We start from the raw sequence: 27,847 nt of genomic DNA, 5'->3' as shown, positions 1-27,847 counted from the left end.
TTCATTTATTTTCTACCGCTTATCCTCACGAGGGTCGTGGAGGGTGCTGGAGCCTATCCCAGCTGTCACAGTGGTGGCCAGCCAATCACAGGGCACATATAGACAAACAACCATTCACACTCACATTCATACCTATGGACAATTTGGAGTCGCTAATTAACCTAGCATGTTTTTGGAATGTGGGAGGAAACCGGAATACGCGGAGAAAACCCACGCATGCACGGGGGAGAACATGCAAACTCCACACAGAGATAGCCGAGGGTGGAATTGAACCCTGGTCTCCTAGCTGTGAGGTCTGCGCGCTAACCACTCGGCCGCCATGCAGCCTGTATGTACATTCATTCATTCATTTTCTACCGCTTATCCTCACATGGGTCGCGGAGGGTGCTGGAGCCTATCCCAGCTGTCTTTGGACAAGAGGTGGGGTACACCCTGGACTGGTGGCCAGCCAATCACATGGCACATATAGACAAACAACCATTCACACTCACATTCATACCTATGGACAATTTGGAGTCGCTAATTAACCTAGCATGTTTTTGGAATGTGGGAGGAAACCGGAGTACCCGGAGAAAACCCACGCATGCACGGGGAGAACATGCAAACTCCACACAGAGATGGCCGAGGGTACACCCTGCACTGGTGGCCAGCCAATCACAGGGCACATATAGGCAAACAACCATTCACACTCACATTCATACCTATGGACCCACGCATGCACGGGGAGAACATGCAAACTCCACAAAGAGATAGCCTAGGGTGGAATTGAACCCTGATCTCCTAGCTGTGAGGTCTACGCGCTAACCACTCGACCACCGTGCAGCCTAATCTTCTTTAATTTCACCTAAAAATTGCTCAGAAAAGCCTTACAGGTATTTTTATTGAAATTCATTACAATGTGTCAGAGCACCCCCATTTTCACGTCTCCTCTTCGCTACTCCCCGCTTCTCACCTTGCCTTCTTGACAAGTTGACAACGGGAGCCTATCAACAGATGCTGAGTTCGCCCCTAAATTCACCCAAACGCAATGAAACTTCAAGGTGTGACTTTTCTTTCATACAAAAACAGTAAAATTAGACAATAAAAAATTACATTACCATGCAAAGTGCTGATATTTTACACATAGTACACATAAGTTTTGCGGCTGTAATGATTGACACCCTGATTGAAGCCTCAGGCAGTCCCGACTTAACTATAGTCCCAATGTTGTACAATAATACATGCAGACTCCTTGTTAAAAATCCCAGGTGGAACCTTTTTACAGATCGGAAAGAGTTGAAATTCGAAATGGGTTTTCGAAGAAAGAAGCTTTTGTGCAGTAGTTTGAATTTTCCCTCCATAATTATTTTTTGTAATGTGTTTACAAGGCAGGCAGGTCAATCTTTTGTCCCCGTGAAGTTGGGGGAGTTGAGAGTCCTGCTCAAGGGAGAAATTTGACTGTTTTTCTTTTGTAGCATTTCCTTATTTTTTGATTCCATTCTTAGAAATAGTCACTTTCCACCCTGAAACACACCACCCGAACAGGGTACTTGAACCCTTGACCCTCAGATTAAAAAGCTGATGCTTTACCCAAGAAATCCGTGTTTGCTGTTTTGCTGTTTCACATTTGCAGCATCGAGTCAAGGTTGTATTTTTCCTAAACGCAGCCAGGGGCCTCTGAGCCTTTAAAAAACGCCACAATGTCGGCCTTGGATTGATCTTGAGAAGCAGTTAAAATGTTTTCATGTGCTGTTTTTCCCTCTGATGCTCTGCCATAAATGTATTTTTAGCTGAATGCAGAATGTATTCTTGTGCTGATGGTCATGTGTACATTTCAATTACAGTAAGTGAACAGAGGGATGAGAGATTCGCTGAATTTGTAGACCTATAATTTATTGTTTTGTTTTTGTTTTTGTTTTTACATGCCATATATCGTACAACAACATAAGGACAGGAGTCCATAAAACCTTTGTCACAGAATTTCTTAGACTCATCTCAGTACTTTTTGGCAAATTACTCGTTTCAGAATCAGAATCGCAGGGGGTGCTGGAGCCTATCCCAGCTGTCTTTGGGCGACAGGCGGAGTACACCCTTGACTGGTGGCCAGCCAATCAGTTCTAGTCAGTTCTAGGGTCAAACTGTTTCAGACTGATCATAAAATATGTACAGTTCATCACAGCTAGCTGGTCCTGTTTTGTAACATTATTAGAGCCCTCTAGACATTAAATAGCACCCCTATAGTCAATATAGTAGATATTCATTCATTCATTCTCTACCGCTTAATCTCACGAGGGTCACGGGGTTGCTGGAGCCTATCCCAGCTGTCTTTGGGCGAGAGGCGGGGCACACCCTGGACTGGTGGCCAGCCAATCACAGGGCACATATAGACAAACAACCATTCATACCTATGGACAATTTGGAGTCGCCAATTAAACTGTGGGAGGAAACCGGAGTACCCGGAGAAAACATGCAAACTCCACACAGAGATGGCCGAGGGTGAGGGAATTGAACCCTGGTCTCCTAGCTGTGAGGTCTGCACGCTAACCACTCGCCCGCCGTGCCGCCCGTTCCGTACTGTTCGAAATAAGTGTAAATATATGTACATCAAAAACAATAGCCTATACAGTATTAAAATGTATAATTGCAGTCAAAAACAATAACCTACGTATACAGTAACAAGATGTAGAATTGCAGTAACCAAATGTGGAATTTCAGTAAACAAAATGTAGTATTGCACTCTAATCTTTTTTTTTTGGTAGGTTCCATGTTTAAATGCAACACTCTATGTGTCTTGCAGGATCAGTCAAAATCGTCTAACTTTGTGACTATAGGGGTGCTATTTCATGCCTAGAGGGCTCTAATAATGTTACAAAACAAGAATTCACTCATCATGGACCAGCTACCTGTGATGAACTGTACATGTTTTATGATCAGTCTGAAACAGTTTTACCCCGGAACTGACTAGAACTGATTGGCTGGCGACCATTCCAGGGTGTACCCCGCCTCTCGCTCAAAGACAGCTGGGATAGGCTCCAGCACCCCCGCGACCCTCGTGGGTATTGGGTAATATAAGTGTAAAGGTGACTATAGGGGTGCTATTTCATGCCTAGAGGGCTCTAATAATGTTACAAAACAGGAATTCACTCATCATGGACCAGCTAGCTGTGATGAACTGTACATGTTTTATGATCAGTCTGAAACAGTTTGACCCTGGAACTGACTACAACTGATGGTGACCATTCCAGGGTGTACCCCGCCTCTCGCTCAAAGACAGCTGGGATAGGCTCCAGCAACCCCAGCGACCCTCGTGAGGATAAGCGGTAGAGAATGAATGAATGAATATCTACTATATTGGATAATATAAGTGTAAAGGTGACTATAGGGGTGCTATTTCATGTCTAGAGGGCTCTAGTAATGTTACAAAACAGGAATTCACTCATCACGGACTAGCTAGCTTGACCCTTGTGAGGATAAGCGGTAGAAAACGAATGTTTATCGTTGTTTTACTAAAAACAAAAGTGCACCTTGCGATGTCGCGTTGTCACTTGCCATTCATGTTTCTGCCGTCATTAGAACCGACTAAGTGAACTTGACAGTGAAATGACTGCTTCGTGGATGAAACTTGAACACATAATCCCCAAAAACCCCAAAACGACATTTAAGTGTAACATTTATCCGCCTTAGCCAATTTGCCCCCTTTTCCACTCTAACTGGCAAATTATCGAAACAATTGAGAGGAAAAACAATTTTCCCGGGCCAGCAGTCACGCTCCGCTCCCAGATTGCGTATAAGCTTTGTTTCCACATTAACCTGTCAGGTGTCCCACGAGGAGACATTACTGAAGCAGTAATTTTCAGTCCTTGAAAACTCACTCCGACCAATTGCATTAATATAATATATAATACAAATAGTGAAATGTGAGTAGACAACATTTATTATCGAAATTACCTTGCAGCTGTGCAATATAATTTTATGTCACATGTCACACAATGAGTGTATTTTTTTTCCCCCTCAAGGATGCTGGTGAGGAAACATGCGCCACTTACTTCCTGTCTTTCTTTTCTTTTTTTGTCGTTTTTCCAGTTTAATGACAAGTTGTGATGAACTCAGACCTGGAAAGGCCGTTCATTTGCAATGCTCCTGGCTGTTCTCAGGTGAGTCTGTGGAGAAAGCTAAAGGAAGCTAACTAAGCTTAAGCCGTGATATTAATTTCTATACTTTCACGTCTCTGTTTTTTCTTTATCATGCACAAAAAAAAGCGCTTTCCCACCGAAGACCATTTGATGATCCATCGACACAAACATGAGATGACTCTTAAGTTTCCTTCCATAAAGAACGACAACATGTTATCAGGTGAGTTACGGCTTGCCAGTCGCCTGTAATCTTCACGGTGTGTCTTGTTTACAGTCATGTGACGCACACAGGGGGGGGCGACATGCTGACATACAACTGAGACAACCAACTTTATTGAATATTTTGACACTGGCTTGATTTGCGGTTCGGCTATCATTAATGCTGATCTTATACCTGGGTGTTTATGTAGCCTTCTGGATGATTCTACCCTACTTGTAAATTATATTTATAAGTTTACAAACTTGCAGTCACTGTGAAAATAAATGGCATTTGCAATGAGGGTTGAATAATGTGGAGTGCAGCTGTAAATACTGTAGTTATGCTTTATTAACCCCATGAGGGACATAAGAAAATTGAAAAATAGGCCACAGATGACTAATTCTGGGGCAGTCTCGGCTAGTTTAACAATACCGTACAGTAATACGACTACTGCTATGGCTAATAAAATAAAAACAAGTTTACATGGGACCATATCTACTCACCACAGAAATGAAAATGATAACTTTTGAATATAGGTTTTATCCGAGTACTTCGGTTTCCTCACACATTCTAAAAAGACTCCAAATTGTCCATAGGTATGAATGTGAGTGTGAATGGTTGTTTGTCTATATGTGCCCTGTGATTGGGTGGCCACCATTCTAGGGTGGACCCCGCCTCTCGCTCGAAGACAGCTGGGATAGGCTCCAGCACCCACCGCGACCCTCGTGAGGATAAGCGGTACAAAATGAATGAATGAATGAATTGACACCTTAGCTATATGATATAGGTAACAAAGCAAATTAGTGTAACATGTAATAATATATCTCATTAATATTTTTTCATTTTATTTTTAGTAAAAATATTCTAAAAAATAATATAAAAATATATATTTTTGTTAAAATTAATATAAAATTTTTGGGTTGAAAATGGCTTTGGACACCTGATCTTATCGGAGCCAATCACGTGTAAGTGTTTTTTTTCAATATACACCATTAAAGTTAGATTACATTACTTGGCCATATTAATTAACTATACAATTCCAACTAATTAAGAGAAGAGAGACTGTCTATATGTGCCCTGTGATTCTCGCCTGGAGTCAGCTGGGGTAGGCTCCAGCATACACCCAATTCAATTTTTTTATCATATGGTAACTTCTTGCTTTCATTCATTAATTTTTACCGCTTATCCTCATGAGGGTCGCAGGGGGTGCTGGAGTCTATCCCAGCTGTCTTCAGGCGAGAGGCGGGGTACACCCTGGACTGGTGGCCAGCCAATCACAGGGCACATATAGACAAACAACCATTCACACTCACATTCATACCTATGGACAATTTGGAGTCGCTAATTAACCTAGCATGTTTTTGGAATGTGGGAGGAAACCGGAGTACCCGGAGAAAACCCACGCATGCACGGGGAGAACATGCAAACTCCACACAGAGTGTGGGATTGAACTCGGGTGTCCGAGCTGTGAGGTCTGTGCGTTAACCACTCGCCCACCGTGCAGCCCTGCTTTCATTCACTTTTTGCTTATTTTTTTCCATATCCTGTAATTGTTTCGTCAAGGAGTTTACCATGAACTAAATACAGTTAGCACGTTGAGTTTCCTAACTTGTAAGTATGAAAATATGCCAAAAATATGAATCTTGGGTTCATAGGTCAACATACAAGTCGGAGTCAAACGAGCCTTGCTCTTCCTGAAAGCAGATAAACAGACTCCGAGCTATGCTTTTAGCCTTTGAAACAACCCTGATCCGAAAATCACCCTGGACTGTCTGAAACCTGAGCCATGTGCACCCCCCCCCTCCACCCCCCAACAAAGCCAAGTTGAATACCACAGCTTTGAGTGAGCTCAACAAATGAGACTCCCGCATGGTAGGTGAGTTCTGTGCTTTATCAGCTGCAGCGGACGTGTCAAAAGAAGCCCCCCCCCCCCCTCAACCCCCCCCCCCCCCACCATCCCATCGAAAATTGTCATGTTTTCTTAAAAATAATAGCAACCACATTCGAGCGATGAAGCTTTTGTTTTTCATTCCGTCCATCTCAAATGCGTTAGCATCACACCAGAGCCAGTACTTATTATTGCTTCTGCTTTATTCTCAGACCAGACGCCAACGCCAACACGCTTCCTGAAGAACTGTGAGGAGGTGGGACTGTTCAGTGAGCTGGACTGCTCCATTGAACAGGAGTTTTGCAAGGCCCAGGAAGAAGAGGACTCCAAACAGGTACTGCGCCAATAGAAGCCTCGGGTTAAAACAGGTGAACCCAAAGGACACATGCACTCATGACAGAGGTCAGGTCAGGTGCTGGTGACCTCCGGCCATCAATCATGTCACTTTTCTGCCGCGAGCGGGAGAGTTTAGTTCACTTTGTCTTGGTAGGTTTACAATGCTAGGATTGCTTTGTGTGCTGTGAGTAATTGTGTCTGATAAATCATTTGATGTGTGGAAATTTTGCTATTTCTGCAATCAGCCGCGTCAGCACTGACAGGAATGAGGCAGTAGATAGCAAGGGCAAGACGAGTCGTGAGCACGCAGGCCTCACAGCTAGGAGACTCGAGTTCAGTTCAGTTCACATACGTTCCTCCTAGTGGTGTGTCGGTCATGAACGAACAGGTCAAAAGAACTACTTATTTTTTGTGAACAGAATGAACGAGGTCACCGCCCCTAAAATACCCATTCGGTCCGTTCAGTTGCAAATGCTTTTTTTTGATTGGCTGGAGAGTCAGATTGGCTATCTGCGTGCTCGGAATGAACGTGAACATGAGTGAACGGACTGACTCGACACGGCTCTTCAGTTCACATACGTTCCTTCTAGTGGTGTGTCGATCATGAACGAACGGGTCAAAAGAGCTTGTTATTTTTTTTCAGCCGACTAAAGACCGAAACCAAGAGATTGACCGGCACTCATCGGTCGTTCATTCATGACCGACAATTGAGTAAGAATGAACGTGAACATGGGTGAACGGACTGACTCGACACGGCTGTTCAGTTCACATACGTTCCTTCTAGTGGTGTGTCGATCATGAACGAACGGGTCAAAAGCGCTAGTTATTTTTTCAGCCGACTAAAAGACCGAAACCAAGATATTGACCGGCACTCGTCGGCCGTTCATTCATGATCGACAGTTGAGTCGGAATGAACGTGAACGGACTGAAACGGCTCTTCAGTTCACATACGTTCCTTCTAGTGGTGTGTTGGTCATGAACGAACGGGTCAAAAGAGCTTGTTATTTTTTTCAGCCGACTAAAAGACCGAAACCAAGAGATTGACCGGCACCGGTCGGCCGTTCATTCATGACCGACAATTGAGTCGGAATGAACGTGAACATGAGTGAACGGACTGATTCGACAAGGCTGTTCAGTTCACATACGTTCCTTCTAGTGGTGTGTCGGTCATGAACGTTTTTTCAGCCGAGTGAAAGGCCGAGACCAAGAGATTGACCGGCACTCGTCGGCCGTTCATTCATGACCGACAGTTGATTCGGAATGAAGATGAACATGAGCAAATTGACTGACTCGACACGGCAGTTCAGTTCACATACGTTCCTTCTAGTGGTGTGTCGGTCATGAACGAACGGGTCAAAAGAACTACTTATTTTTTGTGAACGGAATGAACAAGGTCACCGCCCCTAAAATACCCGTTCAGTCCGTTCAGACCGAAACCAAGAGATTGACCGGCACTCTTCGGCCGTTCATTCATGACCGACAGTTGAGTCGGAATGAACGTGAACATGAGTGAACGAACTGACTTGACACGGCTGTTCAGTTCACATACGTTCCTTCTAATGGTGTGTCTGTCATGAACGAATGGGTCAAAAGAAGTACTTATTTTTTGTGAACGGAATGAACAAGGTCACCGCCCCTAAAATACCCGTTCAGACCGAAACCAAGAGATTGACCGGCACTCGTCGGCCGTTCATTCATGACCGACAGTTGAGTCGGAATGAACATGAACATGAATGAACGGACTGGCTTGACACAGCTGAACGGGTTTATGCACAGGGGGGAATCACAGGCTAACGACCAATTGGCCGAAATGAACGAAATGAACGAAATGAACGAAATGAACGAAATGAACGAAATGAACGAAATGAACGAAATGAACGAAATGAACGAAATGAACGAAATGAACAGATCTTTTTACTGAATGAACTGGAATCATCCGGTTCCTTCTCCTCTCACGTTTGTTGACAGTGACAGACATGACAAGCAGGTGCAGATTTGTCAATCACTACCGGAGAGGAGTTCAGAGATCCAGTTCTCCGCTTGTAACTTCAAATAAAAGTTAAAACACCCGGGACGCTTCTGCTGACAAAAGCCATGGAGACACAGTGCACACTTTGTTTGGGGGATTCCTTTGTACGTTTGAGAAAAACAATCATCATACAAAAAGGCTTTGGAGCCTGTGGCAGATGAAGAAGACATATTGGTACCTCTTATCTAATCTGTCTGGAAAACCTGCTGTTGCTAAGCATGTTGTGGAGGTGTTTTGACTCTGGGTCTTGTCTGTGCTCGGGTCAACCCCGTCTAGCCTCCCCAGTCTGTGTGCTTTATGACGGGAGCCAGCCAGTGCACGGTCAGCAGGAGGTGAGACAGAGCTAGACTCTCGGGGGGCTTCGTAGCAAAATACACAGAAGTGAGCGGTAGAAAACACGGGTGTCCAAACTGCGACTCGGGGGGGCCATTTGGAGCCCGCAGCTCCTTTTTATATGGAAGATGACGCCACATCAAAACAGTTACAATAATTATTCATTCATTCATTCATTTTCTACCGCTTTTCCTCACAAGGGTCGCAAGGGGTGCTGGAGCCTATCCCAGCTGTCTTCGGGCGAGAGGCGGGGTACACCCTGGACTGGTCGCCAGCCAATCGCAGTGCACATATAGACAAACAACCATTCACACTCACATTCATACCTATGGACAATTTGGAGTCACTAATTAACCTAGCATGTTTTTTGGAATGTGGGAGGAAACCGGAGTACCCGGAGAAAACCCACGCCTGCACGGGGAGAACATGCAAACTCCACACAGAGATGGCCAAATGTGGAATCGAACCCTGGTCTCCTAGCTGTGAGGTCTGCACGTTAACCACTCGACCGGCGTGCCGCCTATTACAATAATTAATTACAGTAATTGTTTTCATGGCGCCTTTGTTCCATGGAACAATGACAGGAACGGAGTGAGCCCTTTTGGACTTCTGTCAGTCATACTGTCTCTTTGTCTGGGTGGGTGGAGACGGGGCCGCTAGCATACACACAGAGTGTAGAGGAGTAGAAATTATATTAGTAAAATATTGTCAAATTTTTTTTAGATTTGTGCCATAGTACTGGCCGCACGGTGGACGAGTGGTTAGCACATAGGCCAAACAGCTTGGGTTCGATTCTCCGCTTCGACATCTCTGTGTGGAGTTTGCATGTTCTCCGCGTGCATGCGTGGGTTTTCTCCGGGTAAAAAAAAAAAAAACATGCTAGGTTAATTAGCGACTCCAAATTGTCCATAGGTATGAATGTGAGTGTGAATGGTTGTTTGTCTATATGTGCCCTGTGATTGGCTGGCTGGCCACCAGTCCAGGGTGTGCCCCGCCTCTCACCTGAAGACAGCTGGGATAGGCTCCAGTATACCCGAGACACTAGTGAGGATAAGCGGCATAGAAAACGGATGAATGGCGTCATTGTACTTTCTCGTGTCAGTTGGTGGAAAAAGTATACATAAATATATAACAATAAAAATATTAATAAGAAAAAATTTGAAAAGTAAAAAAAAAAATTTTTAATCTCTTTTTCTTGCTTTTTCAGAACATCTCTCTGCACGGCCAGGCGGGCCAAGGCCAACACCAGCAGTCCCACTCAAGAATGGGCAACCATGATACCAGCATAGTGATCCAGCAGGCCCTCCCCTCTCCCCAGTCCAGTTCCGTCATCACTCAGGCTCCATCCACTAACAGACAGATTGGGTGAGTAGCTGACACTTCCAGAGGAATTCAATCATCTCTTAGTTAATTAAGAATTATCACGTGACTGACCACCAGTTGAAATATCATCACAACGCAACCGGGTCTGCGTTTTGCTCTTCGTTTCGGCATTGTCCCTGAACGGAACATACCAAAGATGAAGTCATTGTTAAAGCCTCGGCAGACACGACTGAGGCTTTAACAATAGTTTAACATTTCATCTTCTAATATTGCTCTTTTCACTGCGGGGGTAATGACAGCTGTAGACATGGGATTCTCAGCCATGCCACAGGTGTGTAATAACACCGCCAGCAGTGTGCGGTGTGCAGTTCAATACAGTGGAACATCTAAGGTGGAACACATTCCATCCCAGGAGTCTTGTCCGTCTCTAATTTGTTCAAATACAAAACAAATATTCCCATTGGAAGTAAAGGGAATACAGTTAATCCAGCCCAGGGTCAAACTGTCGTGATTTTTATTAACTGTAAGGCATTTTTAACATTTCACAAGTGTAAAAATAAGTACTTTTCTCCACACTGTTTTTACTCAGTGACGGTAAAAATAAAAATGTCTTTCCTTATTTTTCTCAAGCCGCTGTACCTCTCTTTGAAAAGGCCTGCCTCAGATTTTTTTAAATAATTTTTTGTTGTTATACATATATACATATACTATAATACAAGTAACATTGGAAAAAAAAAATCAGAGAATTTGAGAATAAAGTCTTAAAATTTACTTGAAAAAAAGTTGTAAATTTATGAGAATAAAGTTGTAAATTTACGAGAAAAAAAATGGTGAATTATGATAAATATGCCTGTTACAATGGAGTGTTAAAATAATCTTAGATTTCGAGAATAAAATCAAACATTTATGTGAAAAAAGTGTGAATTTTAGGAGAATAAAGTCCCAAATTTTCTGATAAAAAAATAAAAAATTTTGAGAAATAAAGTCGTAATATTATCTTTGCCCAAGGCCAACGGTCACACAGGTCTCCCCTTTTCATAGCTGTCTCAGGCAATGCCTGTTACGTCAGAAACGAAAACGAATCAGAGATTTTAAGAATAAAGTTGTACATTTCTGTGAAAAATTTAATTTATGTGAAATAAAGTTGTAAATTTACGAGGAAAAAAATGGTGAATTATGATAAATATTTTTGCCCAAGGCCATAGCTGTCTCAAGCAATGCCTGTTACAACAGAGTTTTAAAATAATCCTAGATTTTAAGAATAAAATCAAACATTTATGTGAAAAAAGTGTGAATTTTATGAGAATAAAGTTTTCAGATAAAAAATTTAATTTTTGAGAAATAAAGTCGTAATCTTTGTATCTTTGCCCAAGGCCAACGGTAACATATGTAGGTCTCCCCTTTTCATAGCTGTCTCAGGCAATGCCTGTTACAACTTAGTTTTAAAATAATCCTAGATTTTGAGAATAAAGTCGTACATTTCCATGAATACAAATTGTGAATTTCACAAGAATAAAGTCATAAATTTTGGATAAAAATGTTTATTTATGAGAAATAAAGTCGTAATATTATCTTTGCCTAAGGCCAACGGTCACATAAGTCTCCCCTTTTCATAGCCGTCTCAGGCAATGCCTGTTACAACTTAGTATTAAAATAATCCTAGATTTTGAGAATAAAGTCGTACATTTCCGTTAAAATTTTTTTTGAATTTTTCGAGAATAAAGTTGTGAATTTTCGGACAATAAAATTTTTTTTTTTATCAGAAATAAAGTCCATTACAAGACCATTACCCAAGGCCAAAGGTCACATAAGTTTCCCCTTTTCATAGCTGTCTCAGGCAATGCCTGTTACGACTAAGTGTTAAAATAAAGTTTTCTCTCGTAAGTTTAGGACTTTATTCTTGAAAAAACTACTGTGTATTTTTTGTTGACTGAAATCAGCATATTCTAGCAAAGTGTAGCGGTTATTTTAAACGCATAAGTTACCAAATATGGTTCCACGCATCATAAAAGGATAAAGGAATTTATGTAGCGAGACTGACATCTTTCAGCTGTGTTGGAGCTGAACGTGCGTGAACAAAGATCTTCATGAAAGTACCGTTTTTTCTCATCACGCTCTTAGTATTACGCTGACCTCCTTAGCTTCCTCATCCCCATAACTTCAACCACCTGCACACTTGTGCCAGGCCTGTGTTACTTTAAACCAGGCCCTGTGGAACGCTTGACACTGAGACATCTCGGCGGATCGGTGCGTGCTGCGTCGAGGTTGTCCTGTGTAGATTTACAGCTTGAGAAGCTAGTGAATATTGGATGGGAGGCCCATCACTATAAGCCTGAGTGACACCCTGTCAGGCCCTTTGTCAAGGACAAGGATGGAATTTCATCTCCTTTTGGAGGAGCAGCCGCAATCACGGCCAGTAACAGAAACTTTGCCGGACCTGCTTCACCTGAGTTTACCTGTCATTTAAAAGCTCCTCACCTTCTCGCTGTCTTAATAATAATGAGCTTCAACCTCAAATATCCAAAATAACTTCATCTCCATTGGTTACTTGAAACAGGTAACAGGGCCATTTTAATTTTAAGGCACAGTCTGATGCTGAGAGTCTACTGTGTGACAAACAACCATTCACACTCACATTCATACCTATGGACAATTTGGAGTCGCTAATTAACCTAGCATGTTTTTTTTTTCTACCGCTTATCCTCACGAGGGTCGTGGAGGGTGCTGGAGCCTATCCCAGCTGTCACAGTGGTGGCCAGCCAATCACTGGGCACATATAGACAAACAACCATTCACACTCACATTCATACCTATGGACAATTTGGAGTCGCTAATTAACCTAGCATGTTTTTTTTTCTACCGCTTATCCTCACGAGGGTCGTGGAGGGTGCTGGAGCCTATCCCAGCTGTCACAGTGGTGGCCAGCCAATCACAGGGCACATATAGACAAACAACCATTCACACTCACATTCATACCTATGGACAATTTGGAGTCGCTAATTAACCTAGCATGTTTTTGGAATGTGGGAGCAAACCGGAGTACCCGGAGAAAACCCACGCATGCACGGGGAGAACATGATAAGATAGATGATACTCGTTTGTTAAATGTTTAATAATATATCTCATTAATAATGAATTAATTTTATCTGTACAATATGCAGAGGACCAATAAAAATGGCCCCCTGGCTGCAGTTTGGATACCCCTGGCCTATAACATTCACACTAGAACTTCCTACAGGAGGTCCTATTCATATTTTGACATTGGTCACATCTTTTTGTAATTACTGCTGGTATATTTTTTGGGGGCGGCACGGCGGTCGAGTGGTTAGCTCACAGACCTCACAGCTAGGAGACCGGGGTTCAATTCCACCCTTGGCCATCTCTGTATGGAGTTTGCATGTTCTCCCCGTGCATGCGTGGGTTTTCTCTGGGTACTCCGGTTTCCTCCCACATTCCAAAAACATGCTAGGTTAATTGGAGACTCCAAATTGTCCATAGGTATGAATGTGGGTGTGAATGGTTGTTTGTCTATATGATTGGCTGGCCCTCTCACCCGGAGACAGCTGGGATAGGCTCCAGCACCCATGCGACCCTTGTGAGGATAAGCGGTAGAAAATGAATGAAAGGTGACTCTAGGGGTGCTATTTCATGTCTAGAGGGCTCTAATAATGTTACAACTATTACAGCTAGGAGACGAGGGTTCAATTCCACCCATGGCCATCTCTGTGTGGAGTTTGCATGTTCTCCCCGTGCATGCATGGTTTTTTTTCCGGGTACTCCGGTTTCCTCCACATTTCAAAAACATGCTAGGTTAATTAGCGACTCCAGATTGTCCATAGGTATGAATGTGAGTGTGAATGGTTGTTTGTCTATATGTGCCCTGTGATTGGCTGGCCACCAGTCCAGGGTGTACCCCGCCTCTCGCCCGAAGACAGCTGGGATAGGCTCCAGTACCCCCCGCAACCCTTGTGAGGAAAAGCGGTAGAAAATGAATGAATGAAAGTGTAAAGGTGACTCTAGGGGTGCTATTTCATGCCTAGAGGGCTCTAATAATGTTACAACTATTACAACTATTACAGCTAGGAGACGAGGGTTCAATTCCACCCTCGGCCATCTCTGTGTGGAGTTTGCATGTTCTCCCCGTGCATGCATGTTTTTTTTTCCGGGTACTCCGGTTTCCTCCCACATTCCAAAAACATGCTAGGTTAATTAGCGGCTCCAAATTGTCCATAGGTATGAATGTGAGTGTGAATGGTTGTTTGTCTATATGTGCCCTGTGATTGGCTGGCCACCAGTCCAGGGTGTACCTTGCCTCTCGCTTGAAGACAGCTGGGATAGGCTCCAGCATCCCCCGCGACCCATGTGAGGAAAAGCGGTAGAAAATGAATGAATGAATGAATATTTTGGGGAGGATGATGATAGGTTAATGTATTCAACACTGTAACTTTATTTAAAAGAACTTTATAGACTGTAACTAACTAGCCTCATTTAGAATGGAGAGGTATGTGTCTAGAAGTTTGTAAAACTTATTCATTTTTATTCTTTATGGGAATAATAGGTGTACAGAGATTGCATTGGTAAAAAGAATATCATTTTAATCTCAGCGCCGTTCGCTTTGTTGTTGTTGTTGTTCCTCAGCCCTGTGGAACACACAACGCGGGCATCCAATGAATTAGGATAACAAGTCATTTTCATTGCTCCACAATGTTTACTAAAGAGCTTTGAGGCTTGGAATCAATTAGGATTGGCTTTCCTCAAGTCCATTTACTTTCGACTTGAGCTGGGCCGCTTGCAGCTGTGAAACCCGAGGACTTCTTTCTCCCGCTCCCTCCTTTTGCCTCGCCTTTCTCTTTCTCCGTGTCCCTAAAAATGGTCTTCGGGGAGCGACACTGACACAAACCAGTGTTAAAAACCCCAGAGTAAGAAACAACAGATCTGAAAGTCACGTCCGTGATTATCGTACAAAAGAAAAACACATTTAAATACTTTCTGATTTTCCAGTTGTAAACATCTGAGGCTGAGTTATGTCAGAGTTAAACGTATCGGACTGGTTACTATGGGACACAACCATGGGATACAACATTGGATTCAAACCTCAACTTTCTTCACTCGGACATGGGCGGGGGCACAAAGTATTAAAAATGACATGATTCTGCTCCGACTCCTGAGAGGATTTCCGTCCAGTTGTTTCCATTACATCGTACAATCAGCTTTAATGGAAGCCAGTGGTGATTACAGTACAGATGTCTAATCCATATTCCACCTTGTCAGATACTGCGTGTCTTTCAATGATATCATACTGGAGTTTTTATTGTTTTTGTTTTAGTCAATGGTCCTGCAAAATAGTCATATCAAAGCCGTAACTGTACATACGCCATTTTTGTGGGTTCTCACAATGAAATGGCATCCTCCAATCAGATGATGCATGACTTCACACCCCTGTCCTGGTATTACAGTATTCCCTTAGACACTTACTTCTTAAGTCGGAATATTCATTTGATTATTTTGTTGCCCTTATTCCATGCTAGTACCTTTTTATACAAATTTAAAAATGCACGGTGGAAGAGTGGTTAGCACACGGTCCTCACAGCTAGGAGACCTGTGTTCAATTCCGCCCTCGGCCATCTCTGTGTGGAGTTTGCATGTTCTACAACATTGTACCAACATTCATAGGTTACAAAAACGGAAAAGTATGTTTGTATAAGGCGGCACGGCGGTCTAGTGGTTAGCGTGCAGACCTCACAGCTAGGAGACCAGGGTTCAATTCCACCCTCGGCCATCTCTGTGTGGAGTTTTCATGTTCTCCCCGTGCATGCGTGGGTTTTTTCCGGTTACTCCGGTTTCCTCCCACATTCCAAAAACATGCTAGGTTAATTAGCGATTCCAAATTGTCCATAGGTATGAATGTGAGTGTGAATGGTTGTTTGTCTATATGTGCCCTGTGATTGGCTGGCCGCCAGTCCAGGGTGTACCCTGCCTCTCACCCAAAGACAGCTGGGATAGGCTCCAGCACCCCCACGACCCTTGTGAGGAAGAAAATGAATGAATGAAAGTGTAAAGGTGACTCTAGGGGTGCTATCTCATGTCTAGAGGGCTCTAATAATGTTACAAAACAGGACCAGCTAGCTGTGATGAACTGTACATGTTTTATGATCAGTCTGAAACAGTTTGACCCTGGAACTGACTAGAACTGATTGGCTTGCCACCAGTCCAGGGTAGTGCCCCGCCTCTCGCCCCAAGACAGCTGGGATAGGCTCCAGCACCCCCAGTGACCCTTGTGAGGATAAGCGGTAGAGAATGAATGAATGAAAATCTACTATATTGAGTATTATAAGTGTAAAGGTGACTATAGGGGTGCTATTTCATGTCAAGAGGGCTCTAATAATGTTACAAAACAGGAATCCACTCATCACGGACCGGCTAGCTGTGATGAACTGTACATATTTTATGATCAGTCTGAAACAGTTTGACCCTGGAACTGACTAGAACTGATTGGCTTGCCACCAGTCCCTGGTGTACCCCGCCTCTCGCCCCAAGACAGCTGGTATAGGCTCCAGTACCCCCCCTGACCCCTGTGAGGATAAGCGGTAGAGAATGAATGAATGAATGAATATTCTACTATATTGGGTAATATAAGTGTTAAGGTGACTATAGGGGTGCTATTTCATGTCAAGAGGGCTCTAATAATGTGACAAAACAGGAATTCACTCATCACGGACCAGCTAGCTGTGATGAACTGTACATGTTTGGATGATACTAATCGGTGGATCTATCGGAGCATCTCTAATAATAATTATAACAATGGCATTGATTATTATTGTTACAAAATGGTGACTTTAGCAATGCCTCACTGTGTGCAAACGTGTGTGTTACATCACAGCTCCAAAGCGAGTCAATTTTGTGGTTTCGTTCTCCATTGTTGCATGAAATGCTCAATATTTTTCACAACTTTGAGCCACCAGCCATTTGCGGTTCTTATCTTTCCTTTGAAAAGGAAATAGAAGCTGCTTTTAATTCAAAACATGTGCAAGGTTGCACATTTGCTCCGAGCTTTCGTCCGTGTCGATTTTATATTACTCGAAATAATGCAGGGTTTAAGTTTTTCCTTGGGGGGGACTCCGATAATTCCTTCACATTGGCTGCCACTTTCTCAACAATTGAAGTCAGTATGTCGGGCTTTACAACAGTGGCGCCGTATCGTGGCTTTCAATTTCCAATCGTTTATTCAATGTGCATTTTCATGCATTGCAGAACACCGTTTCCCCATGCCTCCAATAAAACGACCGTGCCCACAGACGGCGTCTGGTGTTGTTGGAGTTCCTTAAATATATTTATATACGTATATCTACATGCTGGAGTTTAAAGCCTCCGCACCAGACGGGCCTTTTTTTGTGTTTTTGTAGATAAACTTTAACCTCATAGACTTGACAATTTAAACAAAACACATTTTATTATTGTTTATGATTGGTTTGGAGAGATAAGAAAGAGAGAGGGGGGGGGGTCTTTTCCTGAGTGCAGGGGAGCAAGACCTCTACAAAATGCCTGAGGTGGCCCCTCATGTCCCGACTTGACAGGCACACTTCTCCAACATGAGCGTAAGTCAACCATACATTGTAGCTACACACACTTTAGGTAAGGGGGGGTTGTGTTGGGGGGTGCTAAGCTTCAACATGAGCATGAATTAAAAGGTCCCGGAGAAGCAATCATGTTGAAAAAGAGAGAAAAAAAGAAAGCGGGATGTACATCTGACCTGAATTAAGATGAGCTCATTGTGTACTGCGCTGCGTTTAATAGTGCGTTTGCAGAGGAACGCCCGGTCTCTGTTCCCTCTCATTCCAGCGGGGCTGTGTCATCCCTGCCCCGGGGCCACCACACATGCAGCCTCCTGCACAAGCAAAACTCACACACAGGGACGCGCCTCGCGAGGATCACGGTACGGGGAAGTGTGGAAAAGAGGGGGGGGGATCAGATGTATAGACAGAGGGGAGGAAGAAAGGGATCAGAGGTGGATGGAGGAGAGGAAGAGGGGGCAGGAGGTGCATGGAGGAGAGGAAATGAAGGATTCAGCAGCGAGGGGAGGCATCGGATGGGTTTAGCAGGACGACGGCGAGTGGGGTTTTGCAGGAGAGGATAAGAGATTTGTTTGCACAAGGAAAAGGAAAAGAAAGATCATGTTTTGAAAAAGGAATTAAAGACTGGGGACAGATTGGGAAATTAATGTGAAGATGAATCATCATTCTGGTGGCAAGTGTGCAAAAGCTATAAACTGTCAGATTTGGTGGGAGAAAATTTAAAGGCTTGTTTCTGGATCCAAAAAAAAAACCCCACCCTGAATAGGCTTGTGTTTCCACAGCAGGTTGGGAGAGTGACATTACATTTTACTATACATATCTTTGCCCATTATTTAAACATAGTACATTGCAGTGTGATGCCTTCCATTCTAGTCCACAGTATTGTTTTAAATAGGGCTTTGTGTTCTATTCCATTCTAACACAGAAGAAAGTGCATGATTATCTGCAGTGTTGGGTACGTGACTTTAAGAAAGTAATTACTTATAGTTACTAGTTACTTCTCAAAAAGTTACTCCACTACAAAAGTAACTAGTTACCAATAAATGTAACTATTAGCAATTTTACTAAAATCTTAGCCAATCCTCATTGCTTATGTGCTCTAAACACCCGCCCACTCAAGTTCTCTGATTAGCCGAAGATGCAATTTTACTAAACCTTAGCCAATACTCATTGCTTATGTGATGTAAACACCCGCCCACTCAAGTTCTCTGATTGGCCGAAGACAGAATTTTACTAAACCTTAGCAAATCCTCATTGCTTATGTGATGTAAACACCAGCCCACTCATGTTCTCTGATTGGCCGAAGACAAAATTTTACTAAACCTTAGCCAATCTTTATTGCTTATGTGATCTAAACACTTGCTCACCCAAGTTCTCTGATTGGCTGAAGATGCAATTTTACTAAACCTTAGCAAATCCTCATTGCTTATACAGGGCTCTACATTAAAAACCAAAATGACTTGCCCATAGGGAATCCTTAAGGTGAGAACTACTTGCCCGAACTTGCCCCATGTAAAATGAAAAGACTGCCATAATGATATCATGTAATTTTTTGTGGCATCACATGAGAATCTCAAATAAATAAAATAATGAAATAAATAATACTTTACACATGGTAGTCGTAGTAAGCAGTGATATTTATAAGTTGTGCACCACAATGAAACATTATTGAATAGACACATTTGTGTACTAGTAAAGTGTTTTTAATCCAGAAAAAAATGCTCAATGGTCAAACAATAATTTGTGAAGCAAAGGTGAGAAAAATACACAGAGAAATGAAACCGCTAGGTTTTGTAGCTTGTGCAAAATCAGCACTTGGTATTGGATCTAATGGGTGGTGTTTCATTGTGACCACTTCAAATTGTCACAGCAATGTGATTCACTCACCTGTGCCATCATTTGATTTGCTGCCGCTAATAAAATACTTGTTTAGGAGGCACTGCTTCATCACTTTTTGCTGTTTCCTTCAGAATTAGACGATGTTGGCAGCGCCGCCATGACGGATGTTTTCGTAGTCAAACGATCGCTGATTGGTTGATCGCGAACAACGGGCGTGGGTAAAACGCGGACTGTGGATTACGGACCGCGGTCTAAATAAACGATTCTGATTGGTCCATTTCAAGATTTGCAAGGATTGCTTTGCAAATTACCACCGGAATTACTCAGTCCGTGTTTTACCAACACCCAACAAGAACCGCTTTAAAAAAAAACTCTTGGCAGTATGGCATTCCAAAGTGCACTTGCCCGACGGGAATATCGCTGATTGGATTTACTTGCCCGAATTTTGTTTTAACTTGCCCCGGGCCATCGGTACATCGTTATTGTCGAGCCCTGCTTATGTGATGTAAACACCCGCCCACCCAAGTTCTCTGATTGGTCGAAGACGCAATTTTACTAAAACCTTAGTCAATCCTCATTGCTTATGTGGTTATCTCACCCTCTCCCTTGTCACTCTGCTGGAGCCTATCCCAGCTGTCTTGGGGCGAGAGGCGGGGTACACCCTGGACTGGTGGCCAGCCAATCACAGGGCACATATAGTCAAACAACCATTCACACTCACATTCATACCTATGGACAATTTGGAGTCGCCAATTAACCTAGCATGTTTTTGGAATGTGGGAGGAAACCGGAGTACCCGGAGAAAATCCACACAGAGATGGCCGAGGGTGGAATTGAACCCGGGTCTCCTAGCTGTGAGGTCTGTTATGCTGTCAGTAAAAGTAATTATTAAGTAAATATCTACTTTTAAACGTCACTGATTACCTGTCGACCAATCAGTGGATAGAAACAGCCATGCCGACCGACAAAGAGGTACTGAAAGTGAAACCGTTCAGATATTTTGGAACCTTTGCAATAAAAGTTGTACTTCACCAACACTTAACACAACCAAAGCGTACCAGTTAGTGAATAGAAGGTATATAAATGCAACGCAACGGGGCTGCAAGTTGCACTTTATTGGGTTTCTTATAAAGATGACACAAATGTTGCCAGTAGATTTAGCGGCAAGAGGAATCCACTGACAATCTTTCATAAGCTTTCTTTCACAATAAAAGACAAATCCTTGATGTCGTCAGCTAATGCCACATCGTATTTAGTAGAATTATAGAGCCACCATCCCCTAATTCATTGCAGACTATCATTCACCACTCAACCATCTTGAGACCCCCCCAACCCCATCCTAGAATCATCTTTTCTCACAACGTAGCACCATCCCTCCGCTAGCCAGCAAATAAAAGTCAGCCTGTGTCTTAACCCATTAGGGCTTGATTTATTTGATCAGATTGGTTTTTATTTCCTAAGCCCAAACCCCATGGCACTCTCCTCCCACCAGTGATTAAAGGCGGTAAATCAGGGGCAGGTCCTGTGTAGTGTTTACTCGGAGAGCCAAGGCAGCTGTAAGCTGTTTGAGGCCCTTGTTTCTCTCTGTGTTTACCTCTGTTCCCATGGCGACTGCACCACCGTCTCTCCCGAGCGTCTGGGACTTGGACGTTGGATGTTTTGGTTACGTTTTGAAAAAGTTTTTAGCTGCTGTGTCTAACCCAAGAAGTACGGTGACTTCACCCCAGCACGGGCGAGTGTGCAATGATACTGCATGTTGGGGTGGGGGTGTGGGGGTTGGCGAGAGGAATCGAGGTGGGAGGGACCAAATCTTAGGGTAGGCAGGCACAGGGTGGGGGGAGGGCGGAAAGCCAAAAGCATTACATCATTGCTGGAGTAGACTCAGAGAGGGAAGGATATGAGTCAGTGGACCTGTGCCTCTCTCTCTCTCTCTCTCGCTCTCTCTCTCTTTTTGGACTCCATCCAAGGCTCTTGTGTTGAAGTTGACTGTTCTCCACTTGGAGTTTGGACTCTGCACTCATATCGACCGCGGAGCTTGCTAATTTTGACGTTCCTGAACCGAGATGGTCCACAAGAAACACAAAAATACTTAAATAAATAAATAATGGGCGGCACGGCGGTCTGGTGGTTAGTGCGCAGACCTCACAGCTAGGAGACCAGGGTTCAATTCCCACCCTCGGCCATCTCTGTGTGGAGTTTGCATGTTCTCCCCGTGCATGCGTGGGTTTTCGCCGGGTACTCCGGTTTCCTCCCACATTCCAAAAACATGCTAGGTTAATTGGCGACTCCAAATGAATGTGAGTGTGAATGGTTGTTTGTCTATATGTGCCCTGTGATTGGCTGGCGACCAGTCCAGGGTGTACCCCGCCTCTCGCCCGAAGACAGCTGGGATAGGCTCCAGCACCCCCCGCGGCCCTCGTGAGGAAAAAGCGGTAGAAAATGAATGAATGAATGAACAATAAATAATAAAGATAGAAGGTCTAGAAGTGATGTCATGATGCACCGAAGGTGGGTGGCGGGTGGAGGGATTGTGGTTCCACAGGGTGGGGATTGGGATTGGAAAAGAGCCAGGGTGAGAGCCCAGCACTCAGTAATGTGAGAGTGCAGGGTCAGGGCTGTAGAGTGTCTACCTGCACTCCCCAGGGCGCCCCCCCCTCCGGCCCAGGCTATTATCAATCCCCCTCAGAGGAGCCCACGGCCTATCATTATTCACTCAGCTACACACACACATAAACATACATGTAAAGGAACACAACACATAAGGCACCACAGCGTCGCTTTAGAGTGCTTCTGTCTTATATACAATCCTGTTCAAGCCTAAGTGCTAAATAACATTTATTATTACAGTGGAACCTGTTTCTGTAGACGCACGTTTTGATTGGCTGACACAGTTATTGACATACAGTAACCAAAACTGAAACATATTTATTCTTCTGTTTTTATATATTTCATCTAACACAGCTGCTGAGGCCTTTTGTTTGGTGCTGTAGTCGAATCCAAGCATGCTTTTATACTGAAGCTTACTTTGCACTGAATATGACGCCACTTGGATGAACACATTTTGACATAAGTGGACCTGTTTTTCATATTTTGTCTATTTTGTCTTTGGTTTTATGTCGACAAAACCTGTTTAGAACCCTCTGAATATGTTTTTTTTTACATTATTAGAGCCTTCTCGACATGAAATAACACCCCTACAATCACCTTTACACTCATATTACTCAATATAGCAGATATAATGAGAGAATATAAGACATACTCGGGCGGTTAGTGAGTGGTTAGAGCGCAGGCCTCACAGCAGGGAGACCGGAGTTCGATTCCACCCTCGGCCATCTCTGTGTGGAGTTTGCATGTTCTCCCCGTGCATGCGTGGGTTTTCTCCTGGTACTCCGGTTTCCTCCCACATTCCAAAAACATGCTAGGTTAATTTTACGTAGGTATGAATGTGAGTGTGAATGGTTGTTTGTCTATATGTGCCCTGTGATTGGCTGCATGGCCACCAGTCCAGGGTGTATCCCGCCTCTCGCCCGAAGACAGCTGGGATAGGCTCCAGCACGCCCGCGACCCTCGTGAGGAAAAAGCGGTAGAAAATGAATGAATGAATTATTCCGGGCTGCACGATGGTCGAGTGGTTAGCGCGTAGGCCTCACAGCTTGGAGACCGGAGTTCGATTCCACCCTCGGCCATCTCTGTGTGGAGTTTGCATGTTCTCCCCGTGCATGCGTGGGTTTTCTCCGGGTACTCCGCTTTCCTCCCACATTCCAAAAACATGCTAGGTTAATTAGCGACTCCAAATTGTCCATAGGTATGAATGTGAGTGTGAATGGTTGTTTGTCTATATGTGCCCTGTGATTGGCTGGCGATCAGTCCAGCGTGTACCCCATCTCTCGCTCAAAGAAATAGGCTCCAGGCTGGGATAGGCTCCAGCATAGCCACGACCCTTGGGTGGCAATGGAGGTAGAGCAGGTTGTCCAGAAACGGGTTTGGGTTGGCGGTTGTTGTTTTTGTTGTTGTAAGACACTTCACCTCCCTTGCGTGAATGAATGTTCGGTTGTCGTCGGAGACTGATAAACTCCAAACTACTGAGTATAAAACACAAACATTAACATTTTTGGTTGGATACTTTTGATTTGAGATGTTTACGCATTACAATAAATTGTAAATGCTAAAAATCCACCAGATCAACTCCAAAGGTTGTTTCTACCACTGCCTTGTTATTTCACGCTCACGGCGACTAGCAAAAGGAAAACCTGTGTTCAACAAGCACACTGCCTACCTCATTGTATTTTCATGACTTTTTTTTCCCCCATGTGGAAATGTTTGGATATACGCAGCGCTGCTCAGGTGTCATATGCGTCGTTAAATGAGTGTGATTGTGATAAATTGTTGTGTTAGCCTGAAATGACACACAGTCGGTGGGGATGGTAATGGTTCTGTGTGTACGGAGCAATCCAAAATGTCTGGAAGGTAAATGCACATATTTAGGTTTGGAAAAATACAGGTATTTATTCAGGTGCGGAACCATTTGCACCCCCCTCTCGCCCCCCCCGCACCCCCTAAACGACCATCACTCTCACCCCACAGGACTCACCGATACCATAATACCAGTCTATGATGTGGTCAATTGATTATATTAACCTGCTGAACACAGCTAAGCTAAATACTTGACCTAATTCCTAAATGCTTAAAGCTATTGAGCTGTATCGATGCACGACAGGCATCATTCATTCTGAATTATTGATTGCCTAAAGCAGGGGTCGGGAACCTTTTTGGCTACAAGAGCCATGAAGACCAGATATTTCAAAATGTGTATCTGTGAGAGCCATATACATTTTTTTAAACATTGAATGCAATAAAATGTGTGCATTTGTATGTAAGACCAACAGTTTTAGATATAATGGGCTCTAATTATGTAGACCAGGCACACTACCCCACGCCAAGGGGGTGTGGCCAGCACACTTTCGTGAGCAGCGCAGTGTCCAATAATAAATCAAATACTTGCTGCCATTAATGCAACTTCTGCTGCGGCATGGTTTTGCACCGTACTCCGTATATTTCATTCTTTTGGCCATCTTTGCCAGAAGGCTTGGTTCTGCAGCTTTAGCTAGGTGACTATTTGACTAAAGGAGGAAGGTTTACATTTACATCTTAATGACCAAGGTACACTACCGCATTACCTAGTAATAATCGAGTTTTGGTGTTTGACCTGGAAAATATCATCAGGAAAGATAGATATGGTCGGCCGTATTGCAGTAGAAAATAGATGGACGGATTAAAATGCATAAGAAAGTTGTTGATTTTTAATATTTTTAACAGTGATTTCTGTGATGTTTACTTTAAAATGTTAGCAAACATACATTTTTATTGTGGTAAATGCTTGAGAGCCAGATACAGTCATCAAAAGAGCCCTACCTGGCTCCCGAGCCATTGGTTCCCTACCTCTGGCCTAAAGAATCATGGTGCTTTTTTAGGTTGAGGTTTAGGTTACCGAGGACTAAATTCAGTGCGTAGCGGCATTCTGCAGCTGGGAATCTTTACTCTCACAAGCAGTGGATTCGTTGACTGTATAAATGATGTCAGTGTGTGTTAGATGAAGTCGTCGGGAGTGTTTGCGCGGCTGCAAATCCGAGCCAGGGACTGTGACAGGAACCCGTTGCATTGCCGGACTCTGTTCCCACAGATTTTCCTGTTTGTGAATTGGGAATCACTCTTATAAATGCTATCCCTTTATCATCGTCGGTGTATCTGTCATTTTGCATGAAGCGTGGATGTTTTAAACGCATCCATCAGCCATCTTTTGATACCTCAACGTTTGCGGCGTGACTTTTCCATTCTGACATCTCAAAACAGATTCACTCACGAGAGAAAAATATAAAATAGAGCAATTACTCATAGAAAGAAAGTATGATACTCTGTGGGTTATAACCACACTTTTTTTAACAACTTCATTCTTAGGCTCGTGGCGCATTCCGTACTAATATAAAAAATGTTTTCGATTATCCATCTGCTGTCTGTAATAAATAACTCCTTTCTGGGTTATGAATTGTGTGCTGGAAAAAAAAAGTGGAGCGGCGCAGTGTTGAAAGCCATTTGTCCGTTCCATTCTAATCGCCGCTTTCTCCTTTTGTTCTCTTAAAAACTAGCAGCCCGTGTCCATAATCTTTATTCTTGAGGAATGTGGCAATCAATACCTCTTTGGCAGCCTCACTTTTGAGTATGCGGTTAGTTAAAAAGGTCACCAAAGCCATCAAGCACCACATGCCGCACACTTCACCTCCAGCTGTCATTGTAGTTTTTTTTTTACACTTTTAGAACTCACGTTAATACAATACAGTAGAAAATTGTACGCAATTCATTTATACGTTTTTATAAATCTGAACGCCTGATACAATATGTACTACGTCTTTATATTTGTTTTGCGGGAGGCTGAAGAAGGTGCTGATGCAACTCCCCACCAATGGATAAGGCTTGAGAGCAATTTTAGTGCCAGAAAAATGGCCAGGAGAAGGAAGTACTTGCATAAAGGCAGCTGTTACCACACGAATTTTTTTTTTTTAACACGTGCACACACACGGCTCAGTTCCAACAAATGTGAAAATTGTAAAAAGTTCACAGTGTTATTTTGATAAAAAAATTGTACTACATTTTTTGTGTTGTTTATGTTGTAATATAGTTGTTGACATATTAGAGCTGTCAAAAAGGCAAAAAAACATTTGCGACAAAGTGAAAGTTATGCACGAGATGTTGGCGTTCTGGGCTGCACGGTGGTGGAGTGTTTAGCGCACAGGCCTCACAGCTAGGAGACCCGAGTTCGATTCCACCCTCGGCCATTTCTGTGTGGAGTTTGCATGTTCTCCCCGTGCATGCGTGGGTTTTCTCCGGGTACTCCGGTTTCCTCCCACATTCCAAAAACATGCTAGGTTAATTAGCGACTCCAAATTGTCCATAGGTATGAATGTGAGTGTGAATGGTTGTTTGTCTATATGTGCCCTGTGATTGGCTGGCGACCCCGCCTCTTGCCCGAAGACAGCTGGGATTGGCTCCAGCACCCCCAACGACCCTCGTGAGGAAGCAATAGAAAATGAATGAATGAATGAATGAATGAATGAATTAATGTTGTTCTGTAGTCGGCAACTGTTATTTTCCTGAAACTCACCAATGTTCTACTGCTCATTACTAAAGAACGAAAAAAGTGAAGACCAAAATTTTTTTCTGATGATAGACAGTGTTTGTGATGAGATACCATCACCATTTAGCGGGCTACACATGAACGTTCCTTCTCCTCGCAATGACACCATTTCATTCACATTGACAGTTTCTGCCGTAGGTTACATTTTTACTGCCCGTATTATCATTCATTCATTCATTTTCTACCGCTTTTCCTCACGATGGTCGCGGGGGTGCTGGAGCCTATCCCAGCTGTTTTCGGGCGAGAGGCGGGGTACACCCTGGACTGGTGGCCAGCCAATCACAGGGCACATAAAGACAAACAACCATTCACACTCACATTCTATGGACAATTTTGGAGTCGCCAATTAACCTAGCATGTTTTTTAAAACCCATACATGCAAGGGGAGAACATGCAAACTCCACACAGAGATGGCCGAGAGTGGAATTGAACCCTGGTCTCCTAGCTGCGAGGTCTGTGCGCTAACCACTGAACCACCGTGCCGCCCGTATTATCATGTGTTTATAAATTATTATTGACCTAGAGTGAATGAGGTGTCGTGTGTGGCAGAAAAATGTCATATTTTTGATGAAAAAAATATTTTTTTGATCTTAAATGTGTAAATTTGCAGTGCTCTGAACGCTGAATCATGAATGTGCAGGGATCCACTGTTTACTGTATTAAAGAACTGTCCTGTCATACTTTATTATGATATCATGTTGTCCACTGTTTTACTCTTCTCATGGGAATTTAGTCGGAAAGGATATTTTTTTTTCCATGAACATAGGCTCCACGGTGCGTTCTCAATGACAGACTCCACAAAAGGAAAAAAAAAAAAAACTGGCAAGTTCTGCTGCAACTCATTTCACAAACATGTGGAAAACGCGACATATTGCCATGAAATCGTAAAAAAGTGGTTAGCGGGTTTTGGCATATTATTTCCATAACATTCATTAATGAAAAATACGTTCACAGGGTTTTATCCACTAAATCTCAGTAGTCATGATGTAGTATTTATTGATCCCACCATGTATTTATTCATTTACTTC

General features: G+C 43.3%; 1 protein-coding gene across 9 annotated transcripts in view; it reads left to right on the top strand.

Annotated features, from left to right (window-relative positions):
* Nucleotides 1-27,847, top strand: part of creb5b (cAMP responsive element binding protein 5b) — an 85,510-nt gene that overhangs the window by 22,711 nt on the left and 34,952 nt on the right. For all 9 annotated transcript variants that reach the window (XR_009131926.1, XR_009131925.1, XR_009131928.1 and 6 more), the window contains 4 exons: nt 4,063-4,133; nt 4,239-4,332; nt 6,412-6,533; nt 10,105-10,262. Coding sequence is in view for 5 of the 9 variants with exons in the window: in XM_058085595.1 (XP_057941578.1) it covers nt 4,080-4,133; nt 4,239-4,332; nt 6,412-6,533; nt 10,105-10,262 (428 nt within the window). In the remaining 4 variants the exon portion in view is untranslated. The remainder of the gene's footprint in view (nt 1-4,062; nt 4,134-4,238; nt 4,333-6,411; nt 6,534-10,104; nt 10,263-27,847) is intronic.

Source organism: Doryrhamphus excisus, chromosome 10 (genome assembly GCF_030265055.1).
Source record: "Doryrhamphus excisus isolate RoL2022-K1 chromosome 10, RoL_Dexc_1.0, whole genome shotgun sequence".
NCBI lineage: Eukaryota > Metazoa > Chordata > Actinopteri > Syngnathiformes > Syngnathidae > Doryrhamphus > Doryrhamphus excisus.
This window is presented reverse-complemented; position numbering and strand designations above follow the sequence as displayed.